This window comes from Aethalodelphis obliquidens, unplaced genomic scaffold (genome assembly GCF_003676395.1).
Source record: "Aethalodelphis obliquidens isolate GAN/ISIS:26980383/991018 unplaced genomic scaffold, ASM367639v1 scaffold17, whole genome shotgun sequence".
In the NCBI taxonomy this organism is placed as follows: Eukaryota; Metazoa; Chordata; class Mammalia; order Artiodactyla; family Delphinidae; genus Aethalodelphis; species Aethalodelphis obliquidens.
Genome location: NW_020837961.1, coordinates 16,677,860 through 16,697,902, shown reverse-complemented (window position 1 = coordinate 16,697,902; position 20,043 = coordinate 16,677,860). Strand labels below are relative to the sequence as shown.

The following is a 20,043-nucleotide window of genomic DNA, read 5'->3' as shown; positions in this document are numbered from 1 at the left end:
AAAAAAAAAGCCCACCAAAGGCATTCTTCATTTCCATTTCAGTGATTTTAATTTCTAGCATTTCTTTTTGTTTCTTTCTCAGAATTTCCATCTTTCTGCTTACATTATCTATCTGTTCTTGCATATTGTCTATTTTTTCCATTAGCACCCTCAGCATATTAATCATAGTTATTTTAAATTCCTGATAATGTCAACATCACTGCAATATCAAAGTCTGGTTCTAATGCTTGCTCTGTCTCTTCAAACTGTGTTTTTTGCCTTTTAGTATGCCTTGTTATTTTTTGTTGAAAGGCACATATGATATACTTATTGGGTAAAAAGGTGGTAAATAGGCCTTTAGTCATGTAATGGTAAGGTGTAGGAGAAGGGGAAGGTTTCTATAGTCTGATGATTAGATCTGGGTCCTTCAGTGATACACACAAAGACAGAAAAAAGAGTACCTTTAAGGAAAAAGGATGACAGGATGAGTCTGGGACAAGTTGAGTCTGAGATAATTGTGAGATATCCTAATGGAGGCAGAGGTCTAGAAGGCAGTTGTGTGCCCAAGTCTGGAGTTTACTGGGAGCCATCCTGATTCATAATCTAGAAGTGGTCCTTATATAAATAGAAGTTAAAAGCCATGGTGTAGATGAGTGGGTGGAGTGAAAGGAAAGGCTTCGGACAAACTTTTTGGGAGCACTAACCCTTAAGGTATATACTGAGGGAAAGGAGCCATTAAAAAGACTGCGCAGCAAGGAAGAAGAGTGGTCTGTTCAGTAGAGCCATTTTAATAAAATTCAGCATCCATAACAAGTTTAAGAGTAAACTGGCAAATACTTCATCCTCCCTCTCTCTACACTCTGGTCCACTCTTAAAACACATCAAATGCATCCATGTTTCAGAGATTTTTCCCTGCCCGCTTCTCCTCCTCGCAAAGTTCTCTCCCCATGTCCTATCGACCACCATCAGAAATCCTACTCACCCTTCAGCAGCAGCTGGCATAGGAGCCTGGTGTAAAATGAAGGATGTTGCCCACCATCCAATTCTGCAAGGACTGAATCACTGGCCACTGCAGTCGCTGACCTACAGTGCATCCTGAAAGGAATTCAGGGTGAAGATCAGGAAAGTGGCACTCCGTGCTCTGGGAAAACAGGAGAAACAGGCCCTTAGATAGTGAGAAATATTTCAAGAGAAACTTTTTTATGAACCTGGATTCTCACACCTTCCCATGCACGAAAATCATTCACTTAAGATACCTGTTCCTCGGGACTAGCAATAACCTTCTAGGAGATAACACGCTGGATTACATGGACCTCCCTCCTCCAAATCACATATCTATTGGCCTCCCAAGACAACTCTTCTGAGGTATCTGAGAGGCTGTCTCCCACGCCACAGTCCCCACCAGGACACTGAATAAACTCACTGGTCGTCCCTTGCGCGTTTTTTTTCAAGTTGACGCTGGGAAGTGTCCTGAAGGCGCTTCCGTTTGGGGAGTGCCCTTTATTCTTCTTCAAACAGCTCAGCTGACGGAGACTCCCTCGAACAGCTGCATCTTACTCGCCTTGCGCTCTCAAGACGTGCCCACAAAGTGTGTAGAAGGAGCACAAAGACGGTGCAGTCCTCTCATGGCTTCTCACATGCTTCCAGAGAATTTAATTCCTGGCTCCTCACCTTCCACCACTCTCCTTTGTAAGCTTTATCGACGCTGCCTGGGCTACAGTCACACGGGGAAACCCTTTCCTGACAGATATAGTGCAGGGTGCCTGTCACGTGGCTCACGAAGCTGCCGCCACCAACCAGCCTCCTTAACACCCCTCCAGCTCCCCGCGAGACCACCTGGGCCTCCGCTGGCGCGTTGGCCGGGCCGCACCCCAGGCCCCGCCCCTCACGGCCCGGCCCCCGCAAACCCCGCCTCCACGCTCTCCCCGGCGCAGGCGGGACCGCGCCGGACGCACGCCCCACCCACATCCTCGATCTTTCATTGCGGTGGGGACTTTCCCGAGTCCTCGCTTCGCGCCGACCGGAATCCGAGAAGATGGCGAGCCAGGTATTGTCAGCTGCTACGCTGGCTGAGTCCAGAAAAGGAAGCGAGGGAGGGAAACTATGGAGCAGAACCGGGCCCCTGGCCGGGTCGGGGGGCGGGGGGACCGGGGGGGGAGTTAGGAGGTGAGGGGGAGACGCGCGGGGCCTGGCCCTGAGACGGCCTCCGGCTGCCGGAGCTGAAACGGGGCTTCGGGCGAGCGGTTCAGCAAGAAGGGAGGGAGGAAGCTTTGTTTCGACTCCGTTCGTGGGAGGGTTTTTGCTGCTGCTTTCTGGGACAGCCGAAGCGGGGTGGAGGTGGGGAGAACCGGAGAGTGGAGGTGAGGGGGGAGTCGGTCTCTAGCCTGGTGTTCTGGGGGTGGCTTAGGGGCCGCCACGCCTTGCGTACACAAAAATAAGTAACTTGCCCGGGGCCATACTTTTCGGTGGCAAAGCTGCCGCCAGAGTCCGTGCTCCTAACTCCTACGTTGCCTGTTTTTCACGATAGTAGTTCATAATTGAGCTATTACTGTGCCATCAAGGAATGTATTTTTTTTTTTTTTTTTTTTGCGGTACGCGGGCCTCTCACTGCTGTGGCCTCTCCCGCCGCGGAGCACAGGCTCCGGACGCGCAGGCCCAGCGGCCGTGGCTCACGGGCCCAGCCGCTCCACGGCACGCGGGATCCTCCCGGACCGGGGCACGAACCCGCGTCCCCCCCGCATCGGCAGGCGGACCCTCAACCACTGCGCCACCAGGGAAGCCCCAGGAATGTATTTTTGGAAGGCTCTTAAGGGCCCTTTCGGTAACGTTTTGGAGAACTTGGGCACCAGAGCTTTATACATATCCTCCTTTAATCCTTACATAACAGCTATGCAAGGTAGTAGCCCATTTTACAGACCAAAAACTTGAGGGTTAGTGGTTTGTGTGCTTAGTGATAATACTAAACATAGTGAGCCGGGGTTCCGAACCTTGTGCAACAGACTATTATTGCAAGTTCTTGAAATACACATTAGACAATAAACAAAGGCAGAAATATATGAGTAATATGATTAATCCGTCTAAAGTTGCTGATTGTTTTAATGCTTTGCAAACAGATTTTCTAAAAAGATTTGGACTTGAATAGAAATGGTAAATTCTAAACGATCTTTCAGATTTAACAAGTTGGCAGGGTTTTTTCCTTATTACCAAGTGCCTTCAGCAGAGAATGTGAAAAATTATAATTCCTGTGATAGTTCAGATGTTGAAGTAGAGCAAATTGCGTGTGGATTTAGTGTGGGGCTTTGTTTTGTTTAGAATTGTCATTGACAGGAAAAGGTTAAACTTTCACATATGCTTTAAAAGGGTGGAGAAGGGACTTAAAGCTTAGATTATGGATGATTTATTCTTGTTGCTTCAGATCTCTAGAATATGTGACTTCATTGTTAGTATTCTGAATTTTACCTTTGGAGTTTTGTTTTGAAATTTATGGTACATTGAGGTGAAAAAAGATTCTAATGCAGTGTATGAATTTTTTTTACCAGATTGATTGATCAGATTTAATATCTACATTTTAATTTTAAAAGTGATCATTTCCAGCCTCGCCAATTAACAACAAGCCACTCATCCTTCTGCATAGTTCAGTTCTTTTTCTCTACTCTTTGTTCTCTTGCTACTAATAACTACCACCTTATTTCTGCAAAGCTACACTGTATCAAGGACTGTATAAGGGGCTTCATATTCACCACAGTCACTCTATATGTAGATATTTTATCTTTATGTAACTAACTCTTCCTCATCTTTCCGCATCCCAGTTAAAAGTGACGCTTTCCCAAACCCACCAACCAAAGTTACACTCTTTCTCCTCATTTTGCATTCTGTAGCACTTTGTGCCTATCCCTTTAAATCACACTTTTTGTAATCGTTAGCTTTCAAGTCTGTCTCCTATAAACCCATTGCAATCTTTATTCTGTGAACATGCTTCATAAGCATTATGTGAACAAGTCAAAACCTTCCTTATTACACTTCATTCTCTGGTAAAGGAGGCGTGTACTGACTAGACTCTGAAGTAGCACTATACTATAGAAATACAGTATGAGTCACATATATAATTTTAAGTTTTCTATTAGCCACATTAAAACGGTATTAAGTTGGATTAAAACTTAACCCAATGTAGTCAAAATACTATCGCAACATGTAATCAATATTTTTTTAATATTATTGAAATATTTTAATTTTTTTATACTAACTCTTCAAAATCTGGGTATATTTTCTACTTACAGCTTATCTCAGTTCAGACTGGCCATTTTTCAAGCACTCAAAAGCCACACATGGCAAGTGGCTACTGTGTTGGATAGCACAGTTGAAAGGGATAGATGTAGGGTTTTTTTTAATTCCCCCATTCTGATACTTTTCCTTACGCTCCTTCCCACGGTGCAGTTTTGCACTAAACCAGTGTTACTTAAACCAGCCTGAGCAAAAGAATTTCGTAGGGCACATCTTAAGCATTCAGATTCCTTGGACCCTGTACCAGACTAGAATCAGATTTTCTTGGAACCTGTATTGTTAACCAGCTCCTGTTTATGCATTGTAGAGGGTCATTAAATATTTGATGAGTGAAACTTTATTTTTTTTATGGGGGGGGCATGCGGTTTGCAGGGATCTTAGTTTCCCCGGAACAGGGATTGAAAGTGGGCCCCAGCAGTGAAAGCGCCGAGTCCTAACCACGGGACTGCCAGGGAATTCCTGAATTAAACTTCTTCATGTGGTCATCTCGATTAAAGCTTTTTAATGAATATCACTTACACGAAGTATAAACACGTGCCAGACAGTTCTCCATATCACTTAGAGTTATATGTGTCTTTGTGAATTTGTGATATACTTTCTAAGATTAGCATTCCAGCATCTAAATTAACTAATAAGTAGTTTGTTACTAGTTCAGGAGGATAAACATCTTGCTCTGTTTTCCCCATTTCAGGTTATCAAATGTAAGGCTGCGGTTGCCTGGGAGGCTAGAAAGCCTCTCTCCATAGAGGAGATAGAGGTGGCACCCCCAAAGGCTCATGAAGTTCGAATTAAGGTAATGAAACATCCAAGGCACTGGGAGAAAAAGGCTTACAATTAGGTCTCTGGATAGATGAGTCCTCTGAGGTCTGCAGAGGAGAAATCCCAAAGGACAGTGTCAAGGAGAAGGTATTGAACGTCATCCAACCTTGGAATCACAGCCTCTTATTTTATCCCTCTCACCTTTGCAGCAGTCTTCTCCCATCTTTTTAGCTTTGGTGTTGTGCTGAGCAGCCTTCTCCATGGATCATTGGATTACTGCATTTTATCTTCTGTAGTCTGGGTTTAAGGTGGCTTGGTAGGATGCTCCCCTTTCTGCTGATCCCATAAGTTAAAATCTATGGTGACACATTAGAAACAAAAGAAGAAAGAAATGGTCTTTGGATTGTTAGAAGAAACTTCAAATAAGATTTAGGAAGAGGTTCCTAATTGATTAGACCAACAAGCAAGTGAAGTAAGCTTGCTAAGAGAGCTTTAAAATGTACTGACCCTTGCAGACAAGGCCAGGGTTCAGGGGATTCACTATTGCAGTGCTTCTCAACCTCTGCTGTGGCAGGGAAGTTGAAGTTACCCCTGGAGAGAGTCATACTGCACAAGGCAGGCAGCTGGATGTTCTGGCATTCTCCTCTGTACTTGTTTTCATATAAAATCAGTGCTTTAAAGTAGTGAACATTGAATAAAACTAACCTCTAGAAAAAATAAGCATTTTTTGCTGTGAATTGGAGTATACTTACCCCATCCCACCTCCAATTCTCAGGTTCCCAGGGGTCACACTGAACAGGTTGAGAAGCCAGAGCCAAATAACTTTCAGATCCTTTTAACCCAGGCCCAGGGATCTGAAATCTTAGACTGGTGTGTATGTTTTTCTTTAAGTTCAGAAATCAGCCTGGTTGTGATTTTGCTACTAAAAAAGAAAGTGTTGGTCCTGGATGTACTAAAATGAGCCGTATCGGGCACACTGAGTTCAGCAGGCTTCCTTGGGAAACGGCTAACAAACAGCCAAGAATGTTACATTGTAATTGGATATATTTGTGAGAAGCATAGAAGCATAAATACAGACACCCCCAAGACTTTTCCTTTCTGTGCTTTTGGTAGTTTGGAGAAGTGAGAGGTGCTTGAAGGCTAGAGAAATCGGGATAAAGGGCTTATTGAAGTAGAAATTGTGTGTGGCTGCTAAAAGGGGAGTTGGTTCCAGTAAAACCTCTGAGTTTTGGCCCAGACCAAGCAGGCTGACGTATTTCAGAAATAGCCAATACCTTATTAGAAATCGCATTCCCCAGCAGTTAGGAGGAGGCCAGCAGTGAGATGGGCTCCACCTGCTTTTGCACACAGGGGATGTTCCTCTCCACACCTGCAGACGGCACAGTGCCCAAAACATCACCTTGTTTACCTTCTCCTGCTAACATGCACTGAAAAGGAGAATAGATGTACCATGTTTCATTGCCTATAAATGCACCGTTACTTTTAAGTACCACTAAGAAAATGCTGCCAGTTCTAATTAAGATGCCATAGAGTTTAAGCATATGCTGATTTTAGAGAGGTTAAAATATGAAAGAATTGTATCTTCTAATCAATAAAATGTTATTAAAGTAAAAGTGCCTCCACCTATGCCTCACTGAATCGCATGCACACACGTAGACACTTTAATACCCTGTTAGATTATTGCCACTGCAGTTTGCCACACTGACGCCTATACCCTGAGTGGGGCTGATCCTGAAGGGAGTTTTCCAGTGATCTTGGGACATGAAGGTGCTGGAATTGTGGAAAGTGTTGGTGAAGGAGTTACTAAGCTGAAGGCAGGTAAGGAGAGTATTTGAATCACTTATTTTACAATTTTGGCTTATTTCTATAGGGAAATTATGTTTCTCATTACTTATACATTGTTTATTTGTGAATAAGTTATCGCCTCAGTAAGTTGTCAAGATTGATTTTATACGCCTCATCTGAAAAGCACAAATATTTGAGAGTTTCTTTCTCTCTGATTATGCAGACTGCTGTTTATCTGAAATGGTTTAAGTACATCGCCAAAGCAAATTTTGCCCAATTACGCAAGAATTTTTGAAGATGCATTGAGTCAGTGTTTTGAAGCACATGACCTCCTTGTTCTCCACGTACTGTTTTAAAAGTTTCACTTAGACAGAAATTTGAAGCTTGTATTTTTTGCATAGGCAGTGTCTGAATGATGTCATGTAGGTAAAGTTCTAGGTCTTAAAGTTGTTAACTTTGCAAAGCTGCATGGATTGACAAGAATGGGAATTTGGGGGACTTCCCTGGTGGAGCAGTGGTTAAGAATCCGCCTGCCAGTGCAAGGGACAAGGGTTCGAGCCCTGGTCCAGGAAGATCCCACATGCTCCAGAGCAGCTAAGCCCGTGTGCCACAACTACTGAGCCTGCACTCTAGAGCCCGCAAGCCACAACTACTGAAACCCGCGCGCCTACAGCCCATGCTCCACGACAAGAAACGCCACCACAATGAGAAGCCCATGCACCGCAACGAAGAGTAGCCCCCGCTTACCGCAACTAGAGAAAGCCTGCACACAGCAACGAAGACCCAATGCAGCCAAAAATAAATAAATAAATTTTTTTAAATTAAAAAAAATGGGAATTTGCAGGGGCTGATGTATTCATTTAGAATCAGATGCTGCCTATTCAGGATAATGTCCTTGCATTTGTTTTCCAGGTGATACTGTCATCCCACTTTACATCCCACAGTGTGGAGAGTGCAAATTTTGTCTAAATCCTAAAACGAACCTTTGCCAGAAGATAAGGTTAGTATCTTTTTATTTTATTCTTAAAACAAGAGGTAACACTAATCATGATAATATCATGATAATAAGTAATTACGTGGCAATTTATACAGGGCATTTTACATGAATTATTTCATTCCATCTTTAGGGCAACCTATCATTATCATTGCTATCACTATATTCATAGATGAGAAAATTTAGACCCAGAAATTAAGTGGTGTGCCCAGCATCATCAGCTGTTAAGAGGTACCTCACAAATTTCTGAACCCATTCTCTTTCCATAACACTAGGCTAAATTTGCCAAAATATGTAGTAAGGAGGGACATGCTTATGAAATTAAATGAAGTCATTTTTATGAGCCATTTTATTGTCCATGAAATTGAAGTAATAAAACTTAGCTCATAAGGTTTTGGGAAGACTACAAGAGATAACATAACCTTTTGACACAGAAAAGGTGGTTATTTGATTGTAGCAAGGTAACACACTTAAAGAACTTCAAGGCATTTAAGATCTTGTGTCTGTTCGCCCCTTTTTTGTCTTTTTTATTGAAGTAGAACATACATATAATGAAGTAATTAAAGTATACAAATCTTAAGTGTACAGCTCCATGAATTTTTATACATATACACACCTAATAGTTATAACCATCACCCAGATCAAGATAGAGAACCCTTCCAGCAGCCCACAAAGTTCTTCATGTCCCATACAAGTCAACATCTGCCTCCCTCAAAGCTAACCACTATTTTGATATCTTTCACTGTAGGACTTCATATAAACAGAATTATGCAATATGTGCTGTTTTGTCTGGCTTCCTTCGAGATGTATCCAGGTTGCTCTGTGCATCAGTGATTTTCTTTTACATTCCATTCCAAATAATCACTGTTAATCCATTCTCCTGTTCACGGACATTTACGTTGCTGCCAGTTTGGACCTGTTGTGATTAGTGCCACTATAAGCATTCATATATGTCTCTTGGTGGACATATACACAACTTTCTCTTGGGTATTTCCCTAGGATTGAAATTGCTGAGTCATGGGATATACTCCCACCAGCAGTGTTTGGGAGATCTGTTTATTTTTGCATTTTTTTCTAATGCCATTGACAAAATTAGTTTCTATTTTTGGAAATAAGGTTCCATTTATTTTATCACGTAAATCCAGTTAAAAAGCTAGAACCGGGCTTCCCTGGTGGCGCAGTGGTTGAGAGTCCGCCTGCCGATGCAGGGGACACGGGTTCGTGCCCCAGTCTGGGAGGATCCCACATGCCATGGAGCGGCTGGGCCCGTGAGCCATGGCTGCTGAGCGTGCACGTCCGGAGCCTGTGCTCCGCAATGGGAGAGGCCACAACAGTGAGAGGCCCGTGTACCGCAAAAAAAAAAAAAAAAAAAAAAAAGCTAGAACCAAAAAAAGAAAAAAACTAGGCATTTTGAAAGGGAATTCCAAACACGGTCTGAAAAAATTTTGACACGTCAGATATAATAATGGTAATAGGTTTTTTTGTGGCTGTCTGTAACCTTTTAGAAGGACAAGTCCTTTCAAAGCTTAAAATACATCCCATATCACCTTTTGTTCAAGAAACTCTTCTGGGACAGGAGCAATTTCTCACATTCAGAGCTAAACAAACTTAACTTGCTCTCATAAAGATACAAGTTATTTATCGTAGAGCTTTGTCACCTATTTGTTGTTTGTTTCTGATCATATTTTTGTTTTTCTCCTAAAGGAAATGTACTTATTCTTGAATCCAGAGGCAATCCATTTTTCTTCATCTATATATATTCATTTATTCACATGTATTCCAAAGGATTTGTCCAAGAATGTACATCAAATTGTAGTGTTTATTTTTGTTAAAATAACATATATATTAAGCACTCTGTGCCAGGCACAGTGCTAGTGCTTTACATAACCTCATTTGATCTTTATAGCAATGTCTAAGAAAGATAGATTTCTCTGATTTTCTGGTGAGGAAACTAAGGCACAAAAGTTAATTCACTTGCTCAGGAGCACGTGGGATTTGAGCACAAGTGTGTCTGCCTTTAGGGCCCATGTTCCTAAGCAAGATGTTACATCACCTATTTAGAATATCAAAAATAATTTTTGTTACCATGTATCGTATCAGTGGTGAGAGCTACACTCTTGAAATAGGTCTCCTGAAAGGTCTAAATCAGCCAGTGTGGACATCTACTTTCATCAGCTGATGTGGATAGTTGCTTGTAATCTTTGCTGTGTAGATGCTGGTTTTGGCTTTATGAAGTTATATTTGGTCACAGAGTTTTACGATGGAATTTTAAAATCATTTCATCTGATCCATAAATTGTACCTGTTAAAATTATTTCAATACTCTGACAGTATAATCCAGAAGCATATTGAATGCTGGAAAAGATAGGTAAGATTATAATTCTTTTATAAGTTTTCCTAATAAGGCATTGCTGAAAGGTGCTAAATTAATGAATATATTAGAAATTAGACTTTTGGTCTTAGCACACTCTTCTGTTTACTGGTCATTATTTTTAAAATTGATTTCTTTTTCCTGTGCATTTTAGGAAACTTGATTCTACCCTACCTTCTTCCTTTTTTATTTTCTTTAGAGTCACTCAAGGGAAAGGATTAATGCCAGATGGCACTAGCAGATTTACTTGTAAAGGAAAGACAATTTTACATTACATGGGAACCAGCACATTTTCTGAATACACAGTTGTGGCTGATATCTCTGTTGCTAAAATTGATCCTTTAGCCCCTTTGGATAAAGTCTGCCTTCTGGGTTGTGGCATTTCAACTGGTTATGGTGCTGTTGTGAACACTGCCAAGGTAAGTGTTGGCCTGGGTTTTAGCGTCCACCTTCTAATTTCATACAACAAAGCCTTGCTGGAATAGTGAAATAGGCCCAAACAGTAAGAAACCTAATGATTTCCTTGACTCTTGTGAAATGAGTACCTTATAGACTGTCTTTACTATTAGGTGGAGCCTGGCTCTACTTGTGCCGTCTTTGGCCTGGGAGGAGTTGGATTGGCAGTTATCATGGGCTGTAAGGTGGCTGGTGCATCCCGGATCATTGGTGTGGACATCAATAAAGATAAATTCACAAGGGCTAAGGAGTTTGGGGCCTCTGAGTGTATTAACCCCCAGGACTTCAGTAAACCTATCCAGGAAGTGCTCGTTGAGATGACTGATGGGGGAGTGGACTATTCCTTTGAGTGTATTGGCAACGTTAAAGTCATGGTGAGTATGCTTGGCTTCATTCCAAGTGGTGGTGGGGGGGCTGCTTTTTTTAATGTAATTTCTTTAATTAAGGTCAAAAATTGTTTTGTTTTGTAAAGGAAAAGTCTTGAATTCCCTGATAAGAAGGGAAAATGACTACTTGAACTAGAAATTGGAAATGATACAAGGGAAAGATGAAGGGAAATGTTTCTTTGCTTTTCAGTGTACACATAAATCTCAGAGTATGTTTCATTAAATGAAAAGGCAAAACGATGCAGCTGTAGAGAACATGGGCTTTGGAATTAGATATATGTCCACTTACTAACTCAGTGACCTTGAGCAACTACTTAACTTCTCTAAACCTGTTTCCTTATGTGTAAAATGCAGATAGTAACTGTAGGTACCTGACACAAAGTAGACACTCAGCAGAAGTATAGTTATTACTTCTCTGCCTGCTGCCTTTATTAAGCCTTTAGAATTTTGAGCTAAGATTTACTTTTTAAAATAACAAATGAAAGCTTTTTATTTTCAATTTGTGTCAGTGTTGGGCCAAGTTCGTAAATTTTTTTAAATACCTGTTAAAATTGTTCAATAAAATTAAACTTACTAAATACTCACTTTGGACATTTTGTTGCCGTTTTTCTAATAAGCTCTGTACCACCACCCTCTCCCCCGGAAGTTTCTGGGGAAGCAGATATTCTCAGCACAGTGCACTGACCTCTGTGATTTGCCTGCAGAGAGCAGCGCTGGAGGCCTGCCACAAAGGCTGGGGCGTCAGCGTGGTGGTTGGAGTAGCTGCCTCAGGTGAAGAAGTTGCCACTCGTCCATTCCAGCTGGTAACAGGCCGCACGTGGAAAGGCACTGCCTTTGGAGGTAATTTGGTGGATGAGATGAGTACATTTTCTCTTTTGTTACTTCCATTGGCAGAATTTTAATCCTAGTCAGCATTTACCCCTGGGACTGGGGAGGTGCTCAGCTTCTCCTGAAGCACAAGGCTACTTCTTACACATTGAAAAAAATATTAATATTCTGTTAATGAAATAGTTGAGGGTAGGTCAGGAGTGAGAAGCTGGTTACAGGATAAGCAAACGACAGTATCAGCCACCCTGTGCCGTGTTGTAGACTTACATAGGTTATTGGCATTTTTTACTCATTTGTCCAGAGAGTACAGTGATCCCTGGATGTGATCATACTTCCATCTGAATAGCACTGATTTCAGCAGTAAACAATACTAAGTCTTAAACTGAAAATATTAAATTTGACAAAACCTTACAACAAAATTGAAAAGCTGCCAGACTGATCATTTTTCCCTTGTATGATCCTAAAAGTATGTGGTTGTTTGGGGTTGCCTAACTACCAGCAGAATGCTGAGAAAGTTTCCACCTTTTTCAAGGTTGCTCAGCTAGAGAAGAGAAAAGACATCAAAACATGTTTGTAGGGGCTTCCATAGTGGCACAGTGGTTGAGAATCTGCCTGCTAATGCAGGGGACACGGGTTCGAGCCCTGGTCTGGGAGGATCCCATATGCCGCGGAGCAACTGGGCCCGTGAGCCACAACTGAGCCTGCGCGTCTGGAGCCTGTGCTCCGCAACAAGAGAGGCCACGATAGTGAGAGGCCCGCGCACCGCGATGAAGAGTGGCCCCCGCTTGCCACAACTAGAGAAAGCCCTCGCACAGAAACGAAGACCCAACACAGCAAAAATTAATTAATTAATTAATTAACTCCTACCCCCAACATCTAAAAAAAAACTATTAAAAAAACAGCTGTTTATTTCAAAAAAAAAAAACATGTTTGTATATCCCAACTGTTGTGAATAAATGAAATCTAAAGTTTTTCATAGATTTTTAAAAAATATATTTATATCCTTACCATCCTCCTAAGGAGAAAGAATTACATAGCATGAGGGTTTTTTTCCTCAAGAATTTGCATTTCTTTTTTTTTTAACATCTTTATTGGAGTATAATTGCTTTACAATGGTGTGTTAGTTTCTGCTGTATAACAAAGTAATCAGCTATGCATATACATATATCCCCATATCTCCTCCCTCTTTCATCTCCCTCCCACCCTCCCTATCCCACCCCTCTAGGTGGTCACAAAGCACAGAGCTGATCTCCTGTGCTATGCGGCTGCTTCCACAAGCTATCTTTTTTACATTTGGTAGTGTATATAAGTCCATGACACTCTCTTACTTTGTCCCAGCTTACCCTTCCCCCTCCCCATGTCCTCAAGTCCATTCTCTAATAGCATGAGTTTTTAATGATCTGTGTTTAAGCAAAGTGTCCCCTACCTCATGCCAGCTTTTGTTTCAAGGCCAAAAGAAAAGATTAGGAAGGTATGAAAAATGAGGGGTTTGGTCAGAGTTTTCCTTCCTTATACTACAGAATTTGTCAAGGCAAATGTCAAACTGACTAAACCCTCTTTTCCAAACCGCTACATGTATGCCGCACTTGAGTATTTTAAACGGACAGACTTTCAGAGCCATACGTGCAGCTCAGGGGCATCATCTCAGGGTCCATAGCTGTATTTGAAAGGGTGTTCTTAGTCCGGGAGACTGAGCCAGGGGGTTTGGTAGTCACCTCTCACTGAAGCCTCATCCAAGCACATGCTTATTGGGAAATAAGCTGGAGCCTTGGGGCCCCATGGGTGTTGCTAAAATATGACTCACAAATGTAAACAGAAGTTTCAGTTCAGGGAATGGCAGTGGCTGTGGTTGTCTCAGTTACCAGGAGATTTAAAGGAGAAAAAAAAGCACTGCAGTTTGGAAGGAAAGGGTAACTGGTAGAGGACACAAGAAGGGAGATTTGGGAAAGGCTCAAAAGAGGTTTGAAATGTGGTCCAAAGACTCCCTGGTTTAAAAGGTGGGAAGGCATCTTTGTTGATTTACTGCTTCTTTCAACACAAGTGAGAAATTGAAGGATCTGATTTTGTTTAAAATGGTAACCTGTAACTAAAGATCACCTACTTTGCTTTTCAATTTCAGTTTTCTCTTCTGAGATGGTATCCTTATTGTTGAAATTAAAACCACAGAAATAGTCATGTATCACATCAGTTTTTTTCTTCCTTGAATTTCACGATTACAGAAATCTTTGCTGTTGTGGACTTAAATAAGCTTATTCTGATTCTAGAGTTCTATCCTGTATGGTATAAAAATCTCCATTAAGATTTAATGAGATTTTAGTAAACCTTAATACAGAAAAAGTAAGTGCTCAAAAGGCATTTACTTTTTTCTTAATTAAAGATGTGCATTTCTTCTTCCTCTCTATGCTGATTTTGAAGTCTTTCATTCCTCTTTAGTTCGTGAAAAAATTCATTCTCTTAAATGTCTTTGTCACCCACTAAGTAATAAGCATACTGTAGAGATTTGTTGGAAAACTTAATGAGTAGATATATGATTTCTTTTAGGATGGAAGAGTGTAGAAAGCATCCCAAAGTTGGTGTCCGAATATATGTCCAAAAAAATAAAGATTGAAGAATTTGTGACTCACAATTTGCCTTTTAACCAAATTAACGAAGCCTTTGAACTGATGCATGCAGGAAAGAGGTGAGCTTTCTCTTTAGCTGTTTAATGTAGAATGTGGTAATGATTTGGGGCTTATGCAGGGAGAAGGGTAAAAAAAAACAGTTTTAGTGGTCTTCAAAGAAATCATTCAGAACCTGTTTATTTCTTTCTTCTCTTACAGCATCCGAACTGTTTTAAAGCTTTAAATTCAAAAGAGAAAAATTCTTCCATCCTTATAACTAAGTCTTGTGGTCTGATTGGAGCAGCCAGACAAGCAGGAAGGAGCTCTTTCAAGTTCACATCTTCTTAGACCTTCATTAACTGACTCTGGGGAATAATGTTTTCTGTATAAATTCATAAATGTCTAATCAAGGACAAGGCTAATACTGTCATAAGTCTGTTTTCTGGACTCTTCACATAAATAATTGCTGGCTCATTAAGGAATATTTTTAACATAATAAAAGGCATTTCTGCATATGTGTGGAAGTTGTCAGCTCTGTTGTATGTCAAATTCTTTGTCATGGTTGCTCTCCCCATTATCTTCATTCTTTAAAGGAAAGATGGAGGAAGAAGGGCGGTGGTGAGTATGTGAACCTTGTCTTCTACTGTCCTTGGTAACTTTCGCTTAACTTTTAAGGGTCTCAGGCCCATTTACTAAAGAACAAATTTCTCCAATCAGCAGTAGCACAGTTAATCAGAACCCAGATCTGCTTCTGTGAGATTATCTTCTTGTGGGCAAGTACCATGCATTGTTCAGACTTAGACTCCTAATTCCTAGTATGACATCTGGCCCACAAATTCATCATTGAAACTACCTTCTGAGCTTAAGTAGGTATATATGTGTTGTTGGTCACTCTGAACTATTTCAAGCATATGGAAAATATTTATATACTGAATACCCAAATTTCCAGTCCTTATTTTGTCAAATCTTAACATCTTACTCTTCCAGGCCACTTTGCCTTTCCTCTTCTGCGGTATAGTCGACATCCAGAATTGGGTGTTTATCACTCCCATGCATATTGCCATACTTTGACTACACATATCCGTAAACCCTTTAGTCTTCAGTATTGTCATACATGTTTTAAACATGATACTGTCTCATTCTGCAGCTTTCATTTTTCACTCATTATTTTGTGCTTAATCCCTCTTGTAGGTGATGCTCCCATTCATTAATTTCAGTACTGTGCAGTAGTCAATTATATGAACTACCGTAATTTATCTGTCTCCAGTTGATAGCATATAGTTGTTGACCACATTGTTTCTGTACTGCTAACAACACTGGTGGAACATCCTTGTACAGTGTGCTCAGTGCATTAGTTATGAAGGATGTGTACCATAGGATAAACACATTTTAAACCTTACTAGAAATTGTCAAATTGCTCCTAAATGTGGTTGGACATTTTTGCAAATCAGATGGGTGTGAAATGACTTTTATTTGCCTTTCCCTTAATGACTAAAGTCTTTTTTTTTTTTTTTTTTTTTTGGCCGTGGCACACAGCATGGTGGGATCTTAGTTCCCTGACCAGGGGTGGAACCTGAGCCCCCTGCATTGGGAGTGCAGAGTCTTAACCACTGGACCGCCAGGGAGGTCCCAAGTCTTTCATTCTTTTGGCCATTTGTATTTCCTTTTTTGTGAGGCATCTGTTCACATCCTTTGCCCATTTTTCTGTTGGATTACTTCTCTTTTTCTGAGTAATTTTTAGGGGTTCTTTATTCTAGATGCCAATCCTTTGTAAGTTTTATATTAATATATTTTATATTTCTTAATTTTTATTTTAGTATAGTCAAATCTATCAGTCTTTTCCTGGTGCTTTTAAGTAACATTTAGGTTTCTTTACCCTGAGCAGAATAAAGCAGCAAACGAAAATGATGCATAGTCTTACCATCCAGGTGATCCATTAACACAAAAATAAATACATGAAGGCAATACATCCAAGAGTTAGAACATTCAAATAGTAGAGAAAATTGCATAAGAAAAGCTACACTTCCCTCTCCCCCCAAAAAAATAGGTGACCACTATTTAGTTTATGTATCTTCCCAAAAGTTTCTATGAATATAATAGCATTTATACATATACTTTAACACGAAGGAATACTATTAACACTATTCTGTGCTTCCCCCCGCCCCCCGGTCTCCATACCGTTTATTTCTCCGTCCCGGGAGGTGGGGTCGCTGGGGGCGGGGCGGGCAGAAAACCGCGTGCGGGCTGCGGGCCTGGGGCAGGGGACTCCGGAGCGCGACGTGCAGACGAAGGTGGAGCCGTTCCAGCCCACGTTGGCCGCGTTCATATCGTAGTAGTTGATGTAGATCCTGCCCGGGCTGACGCGCAGGCGTCACAGCAGCTTGCTGTCGGAACGGTTCTGCGCGCCGCCGATCTTGGCGATGCTGTGCAGGCTGCAGAGCGCGCACGGCTCGCTGGAGCCCCCGAAAGCCAGGAGCTGGTCCGGGACCACGTGCACCGCGATGTACAGCGCCGGCTTGCCCGTGGCCTGCCTGCGCCAGCTGCTGGGTGAGATCGGAGAGGAGCCCGTCCGGCACAGAGGCGCGGGGCACGTTGGTGTTCACCAGGAATATCGACATGACGGCGAGGGAAGGCGGGGACAGGGATACAGGAACCAACCGACTCTCGTGTGAACGGCGCCCCGCCTATTATGTGCCTTTTTCTTCTTTCTACATCATAGCATAGTTTAGACTGTTTTTGTATCAGGACATCAGATATGCCATGCACATACATATCTTTTGGTTTGATTGAAACCATGTGCTTTTTCTTGTTTTAATTCTTTTGACTGATGTAGCTTAATTACTCCCAAAGTTTGTGTTTCTGAGAGAGCAATATTTAGTTGACTAAAAACTAGAAAAGTGGCAGTCATGGTCAGGACTTCTTTTTTGGATCTCTGGCGCATTTGAAGGACTAGGCAGTATGACCTAGCTTCTCTCATTTTACCTAGAGGGCTGGAGACCCAGTCGGGGCCCAGATGGCTCCAACCTATTGTTCTGGGTGAACTGGAAGAACAGAATAAAAATAGCTTCTACCCTAGCTGTAGGAAGTGTGCTTTAATCTGATTTGTTTTAGCTCAGCCTTCCAGGAACGAAGTATATTATTGCCTTAAGCGACTGCAGTAACAGAATGGGTATATAGGGTAATAATGGAGGAGAACTAATAATTTTTTTGGGGTTTTTTTCGCCTTTATTTTTCTTCTCATACATCAGTTATACTTGAATGAGAATGGCAAACATTATGTTCTCCAATAATGAGAAAATAATTTTAAGATAGTAAAATAATGTAACTCTAATTCTTGTAGCTGGCCAATTAGGGAGTTTACTTTTCTGTCACAGTCATGTACATAGTCTTGAGCCAGCTAATTCAGTTTAACAAGTATGAGCATTTCCTGGCTGAAAGTACAATTGTCTCTTTCAAAGAACCAGTATTAAGAATCAATTTGACAAGATCTTTAATATAAAGATTCTTGGAACATGGAACTATAGGTATAAAGTATCTCTTGTTAAGATACTTTTGATACATCCTCTTGGATGGCATCTAGGTTGTTATGTATATTGCGGAACCAAATATTTTTTGGAAGAACATACACAACATAGGGCTAAAAAACATTCACTATGTGCATGTCAGCAAATCTATCCTGGTTGTCCAAAATGAGGACTCTACCACCTTAGAAGTATTGTCGGGAATTTTTTGAAGTTATGTTTAAACTGCTTTCTTGGATAAAAGGTATATAATTTTAACACAAGTTGCTAACCTCTGCTGTATATTTCATGAAAGTTGGTAAAAAAAAATTTTAAGGATCCAAAATTTTACAATATTAGGATGTATCTTTTAACAGCTTTTTGTTTTTCATTGAAAATGCTGGTATACTTGGCATTTTTCAAATCTTTCCTGCTTTTCCATTTTCAGCATGTTGGGCTATTCTGCTTTCTATTTAACCCACCTAGTGATGTTCACTGTAGAAAGATAGTCCATATACAGGCTGACTTGGAATTTCATGTCTGACTTGGAATGAGTTCTTTACTACATGCACAGAGAACTAACATAAGGTAGAACCTGTGGAATGATGAGGTTATTGAGATGAGGGAAAAAACTGCATTATTTCCAAACTTTGTTACAGTGGAGCCAGTTAATGTGTGTACAGCTTAAACAAATACAGCTCCGAAAGATAAACACAATGCTACTTCCATTTATCCCATTTCAAAGCAAAATTAAATGCAGCTCATGATTCTCAAAATGTTTTGTTGATCTGGGAAACAGGGAACATATTTTTACATGCACAGATGCTTCAGAACATTTTCTGCATGGCTACCAATCTCCCAAGTAGGTTGATGATCAAAGTCCTAAAGTAACTGACAGTTCTTTGGGCCTAGAGATACTTTGTGACCCAGGAAAAAACCAACTTTGCACTCAGCCAATTTTGTTTCAATTAACATGCAAGATCAGATTCTCTGTCAGCAAATACCCTGCAGAAAAAACAGACAGAAAACACATTTGGAAAACATTAAGTATATTTAAACAGTTACTTAGATAATAAGTACATAGAACTATACCAAGGAAATCATATCTTTAAAGAAACAACTAGGAAGTAAAGCAGCACAGTGAACCGGTACGTACAAAGTCCTGCATTATACAAACTTCTTTTGGTGGAACTTTATAGGAACAGAGCAAGTGGGATGGGCTTTTAAGCAGATTGAATTTTATCAAACTGGACATCGTAACAGAATTCATTGAGAGGTAATATGTACATGCTCCCTTCAGGAAAGGAGCGCTAATCCACCACTGAACTACCCAGAGTTTAGACGTGGACTGAAATATTCCTGACTACCAAAAATATCTAGATATGTTAAACAAGATAAAACAGTGGAAATTTGCTTTAAAATACCTGTTGTTCTCTTTCTTAAATCTACATCTTAATATTAAATGTTCTTATCGTTGGCTATTTTGTTTTCTCAGAATCACCCAGGGCTCAGATTTACTGGTAAAGTTTGAAAAATTCTATTCTGAATTTTCTGTTGATGTCTGACCCAAGTACTGAAATAAAGCAAATTCACTTTATAGTCACATTATATATAGAATAAAACAGTTGCTAAGTTGTGGCGTCATTACACAAATAGGATACCTCCATAGAGAAATACGGTGATTTGTCCAAGCCATTCAGCTAGTTTAAAAAAATCAGAGAACTGGGCTTCCCTGGTGGCGCAGTGGTTGGGAGTCCGCCTGCCGATGCAGGGGACACGGGTTCGTGCCCCGGTCTGGGAAGATCCCACGTGCCGCGGGGCGGCTGGGTCCGTGAGCCATGGCCGCTGAGCCTGCGTGTCCGGAGCCTGTGCTCCGCAACGGGAGAGGCCACAACAGTGAGAGGCCCGCGTATCGCAAAAATCAGAGAACTCAGAGCCCTAGTGTCCTGATTGTTGATCTCGTGATCGTCTCATGACACCACAGTGCAAATGTGCCTGAGAGTTTGGCATGTGTTTGTTGTTGGGAGTTGAATGAAGAGGCTGGAGTAATAGTAAAAGGGCCAAGCACCCAGGAGATGGAAGCAATTATTCTACTCAAAGCTTCG

At 41.2% G+C, this 20,043-nt stretch overlaps 3 protein-coding genes across 3 annotated transcripts in view; 1 reads left to right on the top strand and 2 right to left on the bottom strand.

The window, feature by feature from the left end:
- Nucleotides 1–1,732: 1,732 nt before the first annotated feature.
- ADH5 (alcohol dehydrogenase 5 (class III), chi polypeptide) lies at nt 1,733–14,953 on the top strand (the record flags this gene model as incomplete). The annotated part of the gene is made up of 9 exons (XM_027116964.1): nt 1,733–2,026; nt 4,952–5,053; nt 6,696–6,837; nt 7,717–7,804; nt 10,368–10,587; nt 10,738–10,998; nt 11,715–11,850; nt 14,380–14,518; nt 14,658–14,953. Coding segments are annotated over 9 exons (1,407 nt in total), but the record flags the coding sequence as incomplete, so codon positions are not given.
- Nucleotides 14,808–18,453, bottom strand: LOC113625990 (uncharacterized). The gene is made up of 2 exons (XM_027116968.1): nt 16,617–18,453; nt 14,808–15,023 (listed from the first exon to the last, which is right to left on the bottom strand). The coding sequence occupies exons 1-2, from the start codon at nt 17,054–17,056 to the stop codon at nt 14,831–14,833; spliced, it is 633 nt and encodes a 210-aa protein (XP_026972769.1). The 5' UTR covers nt 17,057–18,453; the 3' UTR covers nt 14,808–14,830.
- A 120-nt stretch (nt 18,454–18,573) lies between these two features.
- METAP1 (methionyl aminopeptidase 1) overlaps nt 18,574–20,043 on the bottom strand; it is a 71,218-nt gene continuing 69,748 nt past the window's right edge. The window contains exon 11 of the mRNA XM_027116967.1: nt 18,574–18,943. Coding sequence (XP_026972768.1) covers nt 18,903–18,943 — 41 coding nt within the window. The 3' untranslated portion in view covers nt 18,574–18,902. The remainder of the gene's footprint in view (nt 18,944–20,043) is intronic.